This window comes from Carettochelys insculpta, chromosome 12, assembly GCF_033958435.1.
Source record: "Carettochelys insculpta isolate YL-2023 chromosome 12, ASM3395843v1, whole genome shotgun sequence".
Lineage (NCBI taxonomy): Eukaryota > Metazoa > Chordata > Testudines > Carettochelyidae > Carettochelys > Carettochelys insculpta.
Window position 1 is genome coordinate 42,452,273 of NC_134148.1, and position 17,217 is coordinate 42,469,489.

General features: G+C 48.6%; 1 protein-coding gene across 1 annotated transcript; it reads right to left on the reverse strand.

Moving 5' to 3' along the window:
- Positions 1-2: 2 nt before the first annotated feature.
- On the reverse strand, positions 3-16,622 carry CALML4 (calmodulin like 4). Its single transcript, XM_075006802.1, has 5 exons — positions 16,563-16,622; positions 16,441-16,471; positions 9,073-9,213; positions 7,012-7,200; positions 3-337 (listed from the first exon to the last, which is right to left on the reverse strand). The coding sequence occupies exons 1-5, from the start codon at positions 16,563-16,565 to the stop codon at positions 243-245; spliced, it is 459 nt and encodes a 152-aa protein (XP_074862903.1). The 5' UTR covers positions 16,566-16,622; the 3' UTR covers positions 3-242.
- Between the last annotated feature and the right edge of the window lie 595 nt (positions 16,623-17,217).

Consider the following 17,217-nt stretch of genomic DNA (forward strand, 5'->3'; position numbering starts at 1 on the left):
AGTAACATGACATTCCATTTATTTAAAACGCTACATCCAGCGTTGGACACAGAACGCTCCGTCTCACCGGGCAAGGAAGGGGCAGCCATGCCTTGCCATGGGAAAAACCTCTTTAGCCATAAATAATTCCATCTACTAAGGCAAAACATAGACCCTTAAAGAGAGGAGCAGTGTGATTCCAGGAAACCCAAAAGTGACCCAGGAAAAGGTCAGCTGGAAAAGTCTCCTTATTCTGAAATACACTAGTTTGCGACAGGACGGGTGAGGGTGTGGATGAATTCTTCATATTTCACTATCCCATTGGGTGTGACACGAGCTTCTCTTAATAGGTCATCCACTGTAAAGAAAATATAACACTGTTCAACTTAAGGCACTTTCTTCAATTTTCTTTGTTTAAATATGAATTAAAAATCCAGTTTTTGTTAAATATTTTGTAAATTGAATTAGTTACTTTAAATATTAGTGCCTGGTCTATTTGTAAAACTGAGTTCAAGTTTGGAATGGAGACGTGGATAGATGCTGACTGGAAGAAACAAGCACAAAGGTGAATAGTATCAGAGAGGTAGCCATGTTAGTCTGCATCTTTACCAAACAAAAAACCAGTCCTGTAGCACCTTAACGGCTAACAACATTATTTATTAAGGACAGAGCCACTTCTCTAGAGCTGGAGAATCATGATAATGAAGATTAAAAATGAAAATGGAAAAAAAAACCCTGGCGAATCAGCTAGATCGGACAGGAGGTGGTGGGGGAAGGATGAAGAAAAAGTTTCTGTGAGTGTCTGAGTGGGATGTTTAGGGCCACTCTGTTACAGTCTGTTTTAAAATGCGCACCACTAAATATTGGATGCTATGATGTGCTAATCTGATGTGCACTTACAGGTTTATGTGTATTCAGATTCCTAATGTCTGGTTGGTGTCCAAAGAACTAATTTTAAAACAGACTTTAACACAAGATTACAGCAAAGGGGAAGACATCTGAACTGGCATTTATTTTCAAGTTTGATAGTTATCACCTCAGAGTCAACAAAGATATCAATGACCTGACTCGTTACAAGGACAATTTCCCAACTTTGATATTTGCAGTGACCCCTGGCAGCCGCTTCACTTAATAGAGACAAACTTTTTTCTTCACCCTTCTTCCCACGCTTTCTGCTCTATCTAGCTAATTTGTCAGTTTTTATTTTTATTCTACCTTTTAAATTCTCTTTCTCTCAGTAATCAGGATTTTCCCGATCTGAAGAAGTGGGTCTGTCCCATGGAAACTCGTCCCCTAATAACTGATATAGTCAGTCTTTAAGGTGAAAAAGGACTACGTTTTGCTTTGGTATAAGCACAGAGGGTCAGTCCTCAGCTGAGGTACATTTTTGTATGCAGTTCAGCTGACTTGCACCAACCGAGGTGCTGACCTACAGGTTTTACCTACAAAGGAAAGTTTTACTGGTTTAACTTTAACCAACTTTTACATTGGTGAAAGACTTGTGTGGAGGCACTTTTTTTTTTATTTCCATCTTGGTGGCTAATTGGTGTTTAATTGAAACTTACTCTCTGCTGAGTGAAACGTAGCCCCACGTAAACTGGGAGGCTGAGGATAGCCCTGGTTGAACAAAGGTGGTTTAAATTCACACCTGAGAAATGCCAGTGCCATTTTATTCCATAAACAGGCCCTTAATGTTTGAAACCGAGAAATTTCATTATGCATTAGAATTCTAATTGCTGCCTTGCCAGAGCTGTATTATAAAGAGCTGTGCACTAGAGAGTAAGTTGCCAAGTTGGTGTAGACAGTGTCGCAATGCTGAGGCTTTTCTCCATGGCTGTGCAAAAGTCCTAGCACCATTTCCCATGTCCTGCATTGGGCACCGCTCCCCCTCCACTCCCAAACGAAGCCATTGAAATGGGCAGTTGATCCATCTCTTATGGACTATCTAATTTCAAGTATTTTCTTCAAATAATAAAGGGCCCATTGGCCTGTTTCTAGAAGACACAATGTGTGAAATGCAGCTGCAATGACACGTTCCCAGGAAGGGACACTGGGTGAAGTAATGTATTGGACCAACTTCCGCTGGGGAGAGACGTGCTTTTGAACTTACGCAGAATTCTCCTTGTGAGCTAAAGAAAAGCTCTGGGTAGGCTTGGATGTTTCTCTCACCCCCACAACCTTGTCCACTAAAAGCTCTTACCCCACCTGCCCGGGGTGTCTCACCCTGGGACCAACAGGGCTACAGCCTGACATACTGCATTGTCACCACTGGACTCTTGGCCATCTTCCTTGTCTTGAATGGGTTCCTGAGGTCTCTTCCAGCCCTAGGATTCTGAGTCTAAGAATGACAGGAGGGAAGGGGAATCAAGGTGCTTGCCCGTTTGTGTCCTGCTTCGGGTTCTTCAAAACATATTTCATAGTAGGTGTTGAAATTAATATTGAAAAAATCTCCAGGCTTTCCATGCACTCTAGTTGTAGCTGTGTGTGTCCCAAAAGCTTCCTTCTCTTACCCCCAGCAGCTGGTCCAATAGCATCACCTTCCCCACTGAGTTTGCCTAGTGCTTTTGTGGCAGATACTGTTTTGGGCAACAGTTTCCTAGATTCTGAAGGTGAGAAGTGATGGTTAAATCTTGCAGTCTCCCTGGGATGCTGCAGGCTGTTTGTGCAGGGGGTGAAGAGGTGGACTGCACTCTGATTACTCCAAAGTTCATTCTTTCCCCTTGGGAAAGCTGATGGGAGGAACTGGGGCGCTCAAGCTGGCTGATCAGCTCCTTAGCTCATCCAATCAGCCCCAGGTTGCTGAAGGGGCAGGAAAGAATGGCCAAGGAGAGGGATCTGAGAAAGTGCTCTTAGGGGTACAGACTGTGGCCAGGGGATTGTTATGGAAATGTTGGAGGGAACTTACGAGTACTGGGAAGGCAGCACCAGGGGAAGAAGGCCGGTGACGAGCCATGCTCTGTGACAGAGGGATCATTCACCTGGCTTTCCTTCCTGGGGCGGCGTCTGCCCAGCAGAGACGTCCTCAGCTGCAGGGCTGTTTTGATGCAGTGTAGGCATCCCATTAGTCCTTCTCACCCCCAGTGTCCTAGAGCCTGGGCACCGGCAGAGAAACAGCCTCACAAACTCGAGCCAGCCACAGGTGGCTGTGCCGATGCACCGTGGCTGCACGTGTGCCTTGGAGGAGATTCTTTCCATCAGCTCTGTGTGTTGAGGCCTCACCTGCAGCCCCCAGCCCAAGACCCTAAAGAGCAGCGTGAGCCCAGCTGTCCCTTCTTCCCTCGCAGGAATCCGTCTGGCCAGCCCATCATGTGGCAGTGTTGCTACGGTAAAGTAAAGAACTCTCCTTCGTGTGATTGAGAGATCGGATTCTTCTACAGCCAAACAGGAAACGATCCTCATGGTAACCGGCTCCCTTTACAAAGGGATGAACGTCTAACCCGCCAGAGCCGAGCCACGGTTTAAACCAGCCTTCTGCCCCAGCTGTCTGGAAAACGCAAAACCATGTTTTACTGCAGAGATGAAGGTTTGTAAACGCCCACTGAAAGCAGCACCACAAATGACTCCCCAGGCTGGTAGTTACTGAACAGAGCAGCTCCCTTGGAAATTGTGGCTGTTCCAGCATCAGATATTTATTGCAGCTTAACAAGGTGGAGTTCATTGTGTCAAGTCCAGGCCTTAGGTGGATGTCTTATTCTGAGACTGGCTTCATTACAAGCAATGGTGCGTTTAGCTGACAAACTTTTTTTTGTTGCTGCTGTGACAGACAACTGGCCAGAGAGCCTGGGCCAGAGCTCTGTAATGGCAGCCCTGCCCAAAGCGGCTTATAGGAGCCAGCTGAGCAAATCCAGGCCTGAGGGTTGGCAGCTATGAGCCCTGGAGCAGACACATTATATAGGGCAGCTGGGATTGCAGGAAAGGGAGGAGAAGGGAAGGGGGGGAACAAGGGCGTGGAAGGATCTACGTCCTTGTGGCTGGGTGCTTGGAGGGGTTTCTGTGGTTGACTGTATATAGAAGGTGGTGGGATTTCTATACAAACTAAAAGCACAGGTGCCTGGAACTGGAGTGGTCTCTACTGAATTTATGGGCAGAACAGGGGCCTGGGGCCCAGGAGTGTGAGAGGCCATGCTACACTAGGCTCAAATGAAAGTGAAATGTCCCCACTATAGATAACTGTTGCTACACAGGATGCCGCTAATCACCACTTCAGATTTTTTTCTCCAATAGTTATTCAGCTTCAACAATGACTTGAGCAGTTAACTCACCTGCATTAGATACAAAAAGTTGCAAGAGCTGCTATTCCAGCATGTTCTCTCTCTCACTGGGGTGAGCTAACAGTGGTGAAAGACAGCTCCCAGAAAACGGCTGCAGCTAATCATGGTAAATGAGGGAAAGTTGCTAAACCCTGTACCAATTAAACTGAAAAGCCATTTTCGCATGAAGAAGGGCAGTTTGTGTACTGATGAAGTGCCTGTGGGTACACTCTCCAAGGCTGTTGACTTAGACTTTCCAGCAAACCTTACCAAACCTGCCAGGCTTCAGATGGATCTTTTCAATGTTCCTGATGAGGAAAGGGACTGACTAATTTCAAAGCTAGGCAGCATCTTGACTGTAATACAGCAAATTGAAACAGAGCGTTGATAGAGCTGCAGTCTATGTGCAGCTGATTTTTGAGTACTTGTCATGAAGATTTGAAATATCTGGTGAGGGTTGGAGGTGCTGAGAGCCATTGAACCAAACCCTCTATATGATGGAAATGACACTTCAAGCCAAGAGCTGTGATAACCCTTTACTTTCCACAGCCATAGACATGATAGCACTTGGCAAATTTCTCTATCTCAAAAAAAATTGCTTGTTGGATTTGACTCAAATTCAGGATGACACTCCGCCGAAAAACAAAACAAAACAAAACAACCCTTCAGGCCACAGACAAGTGACATTTGAAGTGGAAAATTTTTCAGAGGATTGTAAAACTCTTTTTTGCCTATTCAGCCTCATAAAACCATCTTTAGATCCTTTTTGATGCCCCCTGAGAGCCCTTATAACAGCTGGATGCAGATTTTTCATTAAGAAAGTTTTAAAAGCAAATTCTTTTGGGGCATGTCTACACTACAGAGTTATTCTGGAATAGTTTATTGTGGAGTTGTTCCAAAATAAACTATTCTGGAATAACACATCTACACTGTGGAGAAGCCTCAAAATAAACAACACGTACTCTGAAATAGTGTGTCCATACACAGTAGAGCCTATTTTCAATTAGAGCTCCTCTAATCCAAAATACTATGTGTATATACACAGAATTGTTTCAGAATAAACTGTTCCAGAATAAAAAAGCAGTCCTGCAGCACTTCTAACCCTAACAAAATAATTTATGAGGTGATGAGTTTTCATGCGGCAGACCCACTTCTTCAGATCTGGAAATTTTCAGATCTGAAGAAGTTGCTCTGCCCCACGAAACCTCAACACCTCATAAATTATTTTGTTAGGGTTAGAAGTGCTTCAGGACTGCTTTTTTGTTTTGGGAAGATACAGACTAACACAGCTACCTGTCTGTAACTCTTCTGGAATAGCTATTTCCTGTCTACGCAGCCCCTATTTCGGGGAAAAAAAAAAAAGCCTATTTCGAAATAGACACTTGTCCTCATGGAATGAGGTTTCCCAATTTGGAAATAACCCTCATGTTTCAAAATTATTTGAAAATAGCAGTTGCGTTGTGTGGACACTCGCAAAATTATTTCAAAATAGTGGCTGTTATTCCAAAATAAAGTTGCTGTGCAGACGCACCCTTTGAGAGCAGTGACAGAGAGATAGCTGTGCTAGTCTATATACTATCAAAACAAAAAAGCAGTCCAGTAGCACTTTGAAGACTAACAAAATAATTTATTAGGTGATGAGCAGTTAGCCAAAAAAAATCTCTCCTGTTCCCCCACTGCTTGTGACCTGAATGTCCACAGAGCAAACAGAATTCCCTGAGAGCAGCCTGAACCCGTAGGGTGCGGCTTGGAGGGTCACTAGGTTAGCCTAGCAACACTTTCCCAAGATCTCTGTGGGGACAAGCACAGTTTATCTTAAATAGAATAGTTATTTGCAGGAGACGTTTGGTACCTCTGCAGCAGAAGAATGGTCCATGTACTCTTATTTTTCAGCATGGCTCTTCACCCACACCCTTTGATTACTCCAAGTGCCCAACGCTGCCCATTTGGGCCTCCAGTTACACTGGTACAAATGGGGAATAATTCACCTCGGGCCTTGGGTGGATGTAACCGTTTTTTCTGCCATAAAATACCATTCTTCCTCAGAGCATTCATGTCTTTCACAGGTTTCTCTCTTCTGCAGGTGTAACCCAAGAGTATGGATCTGTCCTGACTGCCTGCTGCCAGGTGAACAATGCCTCTCTACTTCTTAAATATCTAACAGGGATGATCTGGATGATGTTTGGCCCTGCCATGAAGGGCAGAGGACTGGACTTGATGACCTCTTGAGGTCCCTTCCAGTTCTACGAATCTGTGATTCTTCCTAGACTCCACCCAACTTTAGCTTGAGATGAACAAAATATTTATGGAAAATGACAGTGCCTTGCCTATGATTTTTACACCAAAGCCTCAGTGTGGGCTATGAAGAGGTATGTGGTCCTAAAAATTTGTTGTAACTTTTTTTTCTGCCCCAGGTAGGAAAGGTACCAATGTCTAGTTGGGTCAGAAGACAGAAGAGAAGGAAAAAAGTACTGTCCTGAGTTACAAAGAGCAACCCAGGGGTGGGCACTAGTGTGATGACCTAGAATTGTGACAACACAATGTAAGGCTGGTGATGTGATATCTGGAGGATGCTGTGCTGGGATTGGATCTTGACCTTGTGACACTGTTATGCAATGAAGTGTGCGCCTCAGCTCTTCAAGGCTGAGGATCATTGGCAGAGGCAGGTCCCATGGGCCCCACCCCCAGGGGTTGGTTAGCCCATCTCTGACTCCGGAGCTGGGGACAGAGAGAAGGGGAGGTTAGAAAGGTGTTGAACGTATGCTGCCATTGGATGCTGTACCTTCCTCCTCGGAGAGCTTTTCTCCCAGCCGGGTGAGTTTGGCTCTCAGCTCAGAGGCGGTGATGAAACCCTTCTTCTGCTTGTCCGTCATCGCCAAGGCCGCCAGAATTTCCTTCTCTGGGTTCTCCTGCTGCATTTGCTTGTACATGATGGTCAGGAAAGTAGAAAAATCCAGTTCTGCCTTTCGACCTGGAAATATGACACAACAGAGCAAATATGGTTTAGCTACCAGCATGTGTGTGTGTCCCATCAGCCCAGCCTCCTCCAGCCTGTGGACTTCCCTTTCCTCCAAGCACTCTGCCTCATTAAACGAGCGGCCTCTCCTTGTTTGTATGCGCCTGTTCCAGGCATCGAGCTGTCACTGAGGCCCTGCCTTGCCGTGCTGTTCCACAGACTGACCTACTCTTGACCTGCCACGGCACTGATCTTACTAATTGCCTTGTTTCCCCTCCGAGAGCATCACGCCAGGCTAGGCCTTTGCTTTCTCTGTGAGGTGGGATGTCACTGGGGGCTTGCCTGAATTCCACTGGTTTGGGAGCCTGCTCCTAGCTAACTTAGTAACTCCTTTGGGTCCCAGCATGTAGGTGATAAGGACTGCGGCTGTGTAGGGTTAATTGAGAGCCTAGTTCTTCATTCTGCTGGGTGTTTGAAACAAGTGTTGGGGGCAGCCAGAGTTCTGGGCAGACGGCCTCCTCGTGCACAGTATGAACGGAGGAACGGCCACCTCCACCGGTGTAAACAGCCAAATGGCAGCTAGGGGCACCGCTCGGGAAAACCTTGTCCCATGAAAAGGGCCTGAACCAAACTTCAGCTCATCTGTGTGTGGACGCTTGCCCCGGGAGCAGCCTGCTCTTTAGCTATAATAATTCTGTAGCCTGGGCAGACGTGCAGACAGGCCCTAACCCTCCATGGGTGGGTGTGGACCAGCTCAGTTCACAACTCCTCTTTAACCCCCAGTCTGTGCCTCTGGAGCTGAAAATGACCTTTCTTGTTACCTTCTTCCTAGCCTGCTGTGGCCGGACTCTCCAGCCTCAGGAGGAATGCGGCGCAATACAGCTGTGACAGCACAATTTTCTTAGGTGCGTCTCTCCTTTCTCCATACCTCTTGATGTCCTTATGGCACTGTTTTGATACCCGTGCTCTATTTGTCTGCAAGTTCTTCTAACTGGGCCATTCTTCGCCCCCACCACTACATCTAACTCCTCTTGTGACCAGGTTCTGGTTATCCTGAATCACCTGGGCTGTCCCATCTTGGAACCAAATCTACCTAGATTCCTGCCATGCTCGTTTTTATTACTATAGTCCCTTGACATTAGAAACATTGAGTTTTAGCAAATCCCACTTTCCACTTCTTCTGCTAGTTAACATAAGAACAGCCACGCTGAGTCAGGCCAAAGATCTGTCTAGTCCAGTATCCTGTCTCCAGACTGTGGCCAATGCCAGGTGCCACAGAGGGAATGAACAAAACAGGAAGTCATCAAGGGAATCCTTCCTTTGTCACCTATTCCATGCTTCTGACAAACAGTGGTGAGGGACACCATTCCCACCCATCCTAGCTAATAGCCACTGAGGGACCTATTCTGTGTCTTTACCTAGTTCTTTCTGGAACCCTGTTAAAGTCCTGACCTTTACAACACCCTCTGGCAAGGAGTTCCACAAGTTAACTGTGATGTGTGAAGAAATATTTCCTGTTGTTTTTAAACTGGCTACTGATTAATTTCATTTGGTGACCTCAGTTCTTGTATTAGGGGAACAAGTACAAAATGTTCTTATTTACTTTTGCCACACCAGTCATGATTTTATAGGCATCTATCATGTAGCCCCTTAGTCTCCTCCTCTTAAACTGAAAAGTCCCAATCTTTTTAATCTTTCTTCCCACGGCACCTATTCCATATCTCTCATAATTTTTGTTGCCCTTTGCTGAACTCTATTATGGGTGGGGTGGTTCTCGTCATTGCACATTTTAGACCTACCTTTCCCTTGGTGATTGTCAGATCGAGAGCTCTATGTATCATCTGTCTTGTTCTACCAAACCTTACGGTCCAACTCTGTTTTACTTACCAATTTTATGCCCTTGAAGATGTCTCTCTACCTCTTCTGGAGTTGGGCTGGTTCCCAGGCACCGCATCACTGTGATGAGGTCGCTGGCATTTATTTTGCCTTTCTGTTTCTTATCATACAGAGAGAAACATTCCTTGAATTCTAGTTAAAAAGCAAAAAATGACTTGTTGCCACCCAGTAGTGCCCTAGTCTGAAGGTCATGTTTCTCTGCAATCTACTAGCCAGGGGGAAGAAGCAGCTAGATGATTTAAAGCTGCACAAGGGCTGGTTGCCTTGGTCAGAGTTTGAGGTTCTTCCAGTATTTCATCAACCCTAGCTAAAGCCTCAAATGAGTACCTGGATGCTGAGTGTTGAGGGGTGTGTGTGTGTGGTCGGGGGGGGTACATGCATATGCGCCCTCTCCGAAAGGGAGAAGTCAATAGAGAGATGGAGCAGTTGGCGCTTGTCCTTAAATTCAGCTGCTGAACTCGTGGTCAAAGTGGTAGGTGGCCTTTCCTGCTAGCTTCTCTGGTGGCTGGTAGTGTGGCTAGCTCCCATGGCAGAAATGTACAGCTGGAAGGGACCTTGAGGAGTCACCAAGTCTGGTCTCCTGTGCTGAGGCAGGGTCACGTAACCCTGGACTATCCCTGACAGGTGGTTGTTCAGCCTCCAGTGATGAGGATTCCACAACCTCACTGAGAAACCTCTCCCAGTGCTTAGCTGCCCTGAGAGTCAAAAGCTTTTCCTAGTACCTCACCTAAATCTTCCTTGCTGCCGGCTACACTCACCACTGCTTACCCCACCTTCAGAGGCTGTGGAGAACAATGGATCACTGCCCTCTTTATAACAGCCCTTCACAGATTGACAAGCTGTTCTCAGCCCCTCCCCCCCGCCAGGCTACTTGTCGCACCTCAACAGGGCCCAGTTTTTAATCTTTCCTCAGAGATCAGGTTCTCTGAACCTTTCTCCATTTGTTGTTCTCCTTGGGACACTCCCCAGTTTTCCCATCTCTTTCCAACAGTGTGGCACCCATGAGAGACACTGCTCCAGTGAAGACCTCCCAAGGGCTGAATAGAAAGGGACAGTGACATTATAAGTACAGCCATACTGGATCTGACCGATGGTCCTTTTAGCGAGTATCCTGTCCTCCAACAATGGCCAATGCCAGGTGCCCCAGAGGGAATGAACAGAACAGGGGATCATGAAGTGATCCATGTCTTGTGCATTCCTGGCTTCTGGCAAGCAGAGGCGAGGACCCCAGCCCTTCCCATACTGGCTAATAATCATTGATTGATCTGTCCTCCCTGAACCTGTCTAGCTCTTCTTTCAAGCCCTGTGACAGTCTCAACCTTCACAACATCCTCTGGCAAGGAGTTCCACAGGTTGACAGTGCCCTGTGTGAAGAAGCATTCCTTTTAAATTGTTCTAAACCTGCTGCCTATTAATGTCTTTTGGCGACCCCTATTTCTTGCACTATGGGAAGGAGGAAATAACTCTTCTTTAACCACTTTCTTGCACTTTAGTCATTTTTATAGACCTCTATCATATCCCCACTTAGTCATCTCTTTTCCCAGCTGGAAAGCGCCAGGCTTGTTAATCACGCTTCATGGCGGCCGTTCCATGCCCCCTAATCGTTTTTGCTGCCCTTTTCTGTCACGTCTTAGATATGAGTCTGGCTAATACAGCCCAGAATGCTCCGGCCTTTTCGGACATTGTCGACTGACGTTGAATTTGTCATCCATGGCTCCCTCGGACCCTTCCGGGCAGTACTTCCTTCGAGTCAGTTTCTTCCCACTGCATAGTTGTGCGTTCAAATTTTCCTTCCTACTCACACCCACTTTGTGTTGCTCTTCACCACTGTTCCCCTTGCTGGCTTCAGGCCCGTTCTCCAGTTTGTCATGCAGAGTGGCGCTGAGAGGCACCGTGGGCCCTGGGGCAGGGTATGCATGGGGTGGGGCTGGCGATTAAGGGCAGATGGGATGGGTTCTAGGGCATTCAGCCATCAGAACTGCCCTGATTGCAGTGTTCCTTGCACTCACAGCCACATGCAGCAGCCCTGCTGTGGCAATTCAAAGGGCCCCAAGGACCATTGCCCCCCACCCCCGCATGCCCGGTCAGCAAGCTTGCAAGCAGAGTGTCACTGCTCAGATACTAGTCTGCTGCTGCAAGCTTCTCCGCTCTGCTCCCAGGATGCTCAGCTCAGAAGAGCGTCTGGCCCCCAGGCAGCAGTGTTGCCTTCTGGGCATGGGAAGGGGACACAGGAATAGAGCAGAAGGAATATAAGGCCAGAAGAAACGCTGGCGGAGGAGAGGACAGAGCAGCAGGGCCGGGGCAAGCCGTGAGCAGGTTCTTAAGCAGCGTGAGGAGTCAGTCCACCCCAAGGAGGTCTCTCTAGGGATCCTGGCTGTCTCAAATCACCAGCGTGCTCCCCTGGAAACAGAGCCCGTCAGAAGGGTGAGACGTGAGGGAGTCTGCGACCCTGGGGACAAGCGGGAGTGAGTTGGTTCTTGCAGGCCGGTTACTCTGCGGATCACGAGGATCACGTGTCTCTGGGCGGTCGAGGGCAGCAGAACAGATGTTGAACCGAGTGCAAAGATGGAGCCACAAGCCCAACTGACTGGCTTGGTCCCAGCGCTTGGCGGGTGCAAGAGATTGGTACCATTACGTGCTCATTCCTGCAGAGCCGCGCTGCGCGGGGACGCCTAAGGCACCAGAGCCCGCGGCGACTGGGCTCCGTCACAATGCAGTGTGGATGATGCCCCAGGAGCAATCAGTCAAAGCGCCTCACGGAGGCAGGAGAGATGGAAGGTGAAACTGAGCTGGTGCGGTGCTCCAGGAAGAGACTGGCTGGCACTGGGGGCAGGGCTCCGGGTGCTGCTGGCAGCCTGGGCGCTGCGGCCACAGCTCAGCCAGGTGGCAGCCCCGGTGCTCAGGTGGCTGGACTGTGTGGTCCCCTGTTACCCCAGGAATCCAGCAGCACGGCTGGGCAAGTGTGGTGACCACACTGCCAGCCCCGAGCTCCCCGCACAGCCCCATAACTCGGCCCTGACTCCTGCACGCCACACCTTGCCTTAACCCCCACACCCAGCCCCCTGCCCTAGGCACCCCCCACCCTTAAGGGGGCAGGTTGTAATCGCGTGGGGCCTGTAAGAAGTGAGTTGTTCTCCCCTGAAGAGGCAGTTTGCGGTGGGAAGAGAGGATGGAAACCTACCCAGATCGTGCTTCCGTAACAGCTATTCCTCAGCCAGCCCATTGCAGCAATGGGGGACAAAAGCCACTTTCAGCTTCCAGACCTCTGCCCCACCTCAGGGCCCCTGGGCCCACCACATCTACATCTCCTCAGCACCCACCAAGTGGTCTGCAGAGGGTCCAGTGCGGGGAGCCGTCTGTGCTGGCCCTGAGGACCATGTGTTGCGTGGGGGGAATAGTGTTTTGTTGTGCTCTGTTAGTCTGTGGGCCCAGGCTTTCAAACAGGGGATGGTAGGGGAGTCCTGCAAACACCCCCCCGCCCTGCCCTGCCAGCTGAATGCACAGCAGCAATAAACAGCATCTGTGGGGTTTGTGGGTAGCCCCCTTGTCTCTGAGCTGGAGCGTCCTTGGTTTGAGCCTCATGCCAGGACGGTGCTTGCGCCTGTGTGGCTGGGCTGGTGCACAGTGGAGGCGGGAGGAGAGGCCCCGGGCTCTGTGACTGCAGACGAGGAGAGGACTCTGGTGCCACGTCAGGATGGCTCAACTCGCACCCTGTGTGCACTTGGCAGTGGCCCGTCGGCCAGGCTGCTCTTTCCCACATACCTCCTGAGCCTGAACGTTGGCACGGATGCCGTTTATTCCCAGGGGAAGGGAGAGCTGAGGTAGGTTCCCCGTGGCCTATGCTAGTTAGGTCCCCAGCAATGGTCTAGCCCATCCCATGGGTGGGAGGTGGGGCATATCCCAGGCCACAGGTGAGCCCAGGCCCCGTCTGGTCCCTGGAGGTGCAATCCTGACCCTCTTGGAGTGCATGGGAACTGCCCTTGACTTCATGGGGCCAGGACTGCATCCTGAGTGACTAGGCCACCCACGTACTTGGTGCTGGACAAGACACAAATGCACCAACAGCCTGCAGAGAGGGTGTCCGTGCTGGGTGAGGGGGAGGGCACAACTAGGATGGTTTTACTTGTGGTGGGCACCGTGGAGGGATGTGAATGGCCTTAGTAACTGGGTCACTGTATAGCGAGATGGGGCACATGTTGGAGATGTAGGGGAAATGTCACCTGGAATTCCTTGCTGCTCTCCTGAGCATCTGGGGGGGTCTCGCCCGGGGACAGGTATGTTGTCACTACCCAGAAGATCAACCCTAACCAGGCTGATCTTCCAGGGCTCGGTTTCACATGCCCAGTGAGGACAGGCAAAATTGAATCATCTGGGGTCAGCAGTTGACCCTGGACTTGTTGTCGCGATGAGTAAGGAAGGTCGATGGGGGAGTTTCTTCTATTAACATCCCTCACTGAGGGCGGCCAGGTCAATTGTAGATAAGTTTATTCTAGCTACACAATTGCCGTAGCTGGAATTCCATATCTACAATTGACCTTAATGTCTAGCGTAGGCCTGGCCTAAGTGATAAGACCTAGCCAGGGCAGTCCACTGAGAAATCTAGCAGCTCTGCCAGCCCTAGAAGACACCACTGGCTGACCTGCTGTCTTGGGGGTATGTTATTTCCACGGTGTTCTGTCGTTTGTGGGCTGAGCTACACCTAGTTTAATAAAAATAACCTGAGCTGCAGATCCTGCCCAGAGCAATGGGAGCTGGTAAGCTGCCCTGTTGCCATGTGACTCAGTCCTCACACGTACTTGCATTAGACTTGTCTGCATACTTGGCTCAATCTAATTCTTGACCTTCCCCCCCATCCCTCCACTCTCTGATTTGCTCACCTTGATTGTCTTTTTCTGATTTGTCCTCCTTGCTTACTGTTTTTGGTTCTCTGTGCCTTAACTATTGAGTCTGTTCTGGTCTGGCTCTGGTCTGAAGAAGTGGGTCTGTCCCACGAAAGCTCACCTAATAAACCATTTTGCTAGTCTTTAAAGTGCTACTTGACTGCTTTTTGTTTTGATAGTGTATAGACTAGCACGGCTTCCTCTCTGTTGCTATTGGCATTAGACTTGTTATATTGTCCAGCGCATGGAGCTACCCTACACAGAAGCCAAGCTTGTTCTGCCCCAGAGCTGCTTGTGAGAGGGTTCTCATTGTGACAGGCTCTTTCCTGGAGTGAACAGGCAGAATTCTGTGATTGCCCCAGAGGTGTCTTCCCTCAGACACGTCCCTACCTGCTCTACCTAAGACGTAGCTCCTCAGGGCAGGAGATGGTACTGGGGTGTAGGAAGCCTGGCCTAGTTATATCTGATTGTCCTTTCAAAAGAAGTTTCTGGTAAAAAGGTTTGGATCAACTGATTTCTGCTCAAAGGCCAAAATGTTGTGTGCCCCACCCCCGCCTCCCTCCCCAGTAATTTCCTGGCATGTCAGGAAGAAAAATTAAGTGGTGCAGGCGGTTAGTTAGTTTGCAGAAGGGAAGGTTGAGGGGCAATTTGATAGCAGACATCAACTTCCTAGCGAGAATGGAGAGGGGCTGTTTTCAGTGGGGACAGATAGCAGAACAAGGCGCAATGGTCTCAGGTTGTGGTGGGCGAGGTCTAGGTTGGATATCAGGAAGAGCTATTTCACCTGGAGGGTGGTAAAGCACTGGAATGGGTTATCTCAATTAAAGGCCAAAGGAAGTCTCATGAGGTCCAACAGGGACAAGTGCAGAGTCCTGTACTTGGGATGGCAGAATCCCAAGCATGATTATAGGCTGGGGACCGACTGGCTGAGTAGCAGTGCAGCAGAAAAGGACCTGGAGATTTACAGTGGATGAGTCAATAATGTGACCTTGCAGCCAAGAAGGCTCATGGCATATTGGGGTGCATTAGGAGGGGCATTTCCAGCAGATCTAGAGAAGTTGTTATTCCTCTCTGCTTGGCACTGGTGAGGCCACATCTGGAGTATTGTGTCTAGTTCTGGACCCCCAGTACAGGAAGGATGTAGCTGCATTGAAGATGGTCTACTGGAGGGAAACCAAAATGATTAAAGGGCTGGAGCACATGGCGTAAGAGGAGAGGTACCTAGAGAGGTCGTGGAATCTCCATCCTTAGAGGTTTTGAAGTCCTGGCTGGGATGATTTAGTTGGCCCTGCTCTGGGCAGGGGGCTGAACTTGACCTCCTGAGGTCTCTTCCAGCCCTAGGATTCTATGATTCTATTTCCAGCCCTTCTCAGAGCTGACTCTGCAGCTTTTGCAGGACCTGTCTTTTTCCCACCACCTGGGTCCCCTTCTGGTTCCTCCCCAACCCCCCGGCTGCTTCAGCCTCCTGAGTGACTATCAAACCAATGTCTCCATTCTGCCTCTCATCCAAGGATCCTGCTCCTCTTCCCAAGCGATTAAGAAGGCAGATGGCAGCTGTGGCCATTTTGCTAGAGGGAAACATTGAGAGGCGGTAAGTAACTTGCCAAGGGTTATGTGAGAACTGGAAATTTAGAACTCAGCTCTCCTGACTCATGCCTGGGCTTTGCTCACCAGACCAGTCTCCCCCCCATCCTTCTAGGAGTTTGCTTCATGCACAGGTTGAACCTCTCTAATCCAGCACACACTCTCGTCCAGCCACATCATAATCCAGAATGATTTCATGTATCTGGATGACTGCTTACCATGGGTGTGGCCAAGCTTCCAGCGGACCCATAAAGTTTATTTCCAGCCACCAGCCCTGGCTCTCAGTGTTCTGTGCTGTTCTTTAGCTGGAATTTACCCTTAAATGTCTTCTAAAGGCCCAGCAAGCAGTGGAAATGTTGGTAATGTGCTAGTCAACACTGACGTTCTGGGTCTGGCAAATTCTCTCGTCCGGCACCAGTCTGGTTCCAACAGTGCTGGATGAGAGTAGTTCAAACTTCTGTACAAAGCTTTACAGAATTTTGTCAGTATCTCCAGTTAATTGCTTTTACTATCCTCTTCCAATTATTTGTCCAGAGATGTAATGTTAAAGGGGGGAGGGAGTTAAACCTCTTTCCCCTGGAAATCCCACACTCCTAGATTAAGAACAAGATGTACAAAGGTTTACTACAATGTTCTAGTTTTCTTGCTCCCTTTCCTTTGCTAGTCCAAATGGCACTGCATCCCAACAGCCGACGGCAGAGAGGACGTCACCGGCTGCCAGACTGTAATGTTCTCCTTTCAAAAAATATTAGCTAGCAGAGACAGTTCACCTCAAGAATTATGAGAATGGTCAACAACGAAGCAAACTTCCCAAAATGAGACCCTTGAATGAGAAATGCTGTTAGCGGTAAACTTGTTAAACTGATCCTGCTAATTAAAAAGTGACTGTACATACCATTAATTTGATCCTGGGACAGAAATTTTGCCTGGAGCAGAAAAAAGGAAGAAAAATTCCTGAAATTGACTGTAGCACAGCTAAGGCAGGTTTCAAATAGAGCACAAATGTTTACTGCTTACCATTTTCTGAGGAATTTCCCCCCTTGGGTTTTCTATCTGCTGGTCAGAGTGTCAGTCGCTGTGTTCTCTGGCTCGTTTTGCTATTTGATTAAGGGCTAAAGTCCGCCAATCCTGGGTGGAGAATGGTAGGACTGTAATAAATACCCCGCTGCCATGGATACAAGACCTGACCCATGCTGTGGGTTGGATTCCAACTACTAGCAACAGCTGCTCAGGAGACAGGCACACACATCAGCTCTAATAACAAGCTTTCGCCTGCAACACATTTCAGAATCCCTGAAGAAGCGTTTGTAAAGGAGCAGGAACTGGGAAAGGGACTCTGGCTGATTCGAGGTCGCCTTCGCCCTTAGGTCAGACTCGGTAATGAAACAACTCCAGGTTGAGTACAAAAGCTTTGGTAATCCCAAATAGATTGCAATGCACCTCCTGCTGCGCTTAAATACCGACACTCAGAGACAAGCCCACAGAAGCACTAAGCGAATGAGCTTGGTTAGAAGGGGCAGATGGGGTTATTTATTTTATGTAAATATCAGAGGGGTAGCCCAGTTAGTCTGTATCTTTAAAAACAACAAGAAGTCCCATGGCACCTTATAGACTAAAGGATATTTTGGAGCATAAGCTTTCGTGGGCAAACACCGGCTTTGTCAGATGCATC

Bases quoted from the DNA above. Each gene is read 5' to 3' on its own strand.
- CALML4 (XM_075006802.1), bottom strand. The intron at 9,214-16,440 runs GTATGTACAGTC...CTTTTTAACTAG, and splicing joins GTCCCAGGATCAAATTAATG to AATTCAAGGAATGTTTCTCT. The intron at 7,201-9,072 runs GTAAGTAAAACA...TCATATTTCCAG, and splicing joins TCTTCAAGGGCATAAAATTG to GTCGAAAGGCAGAACTGGAT.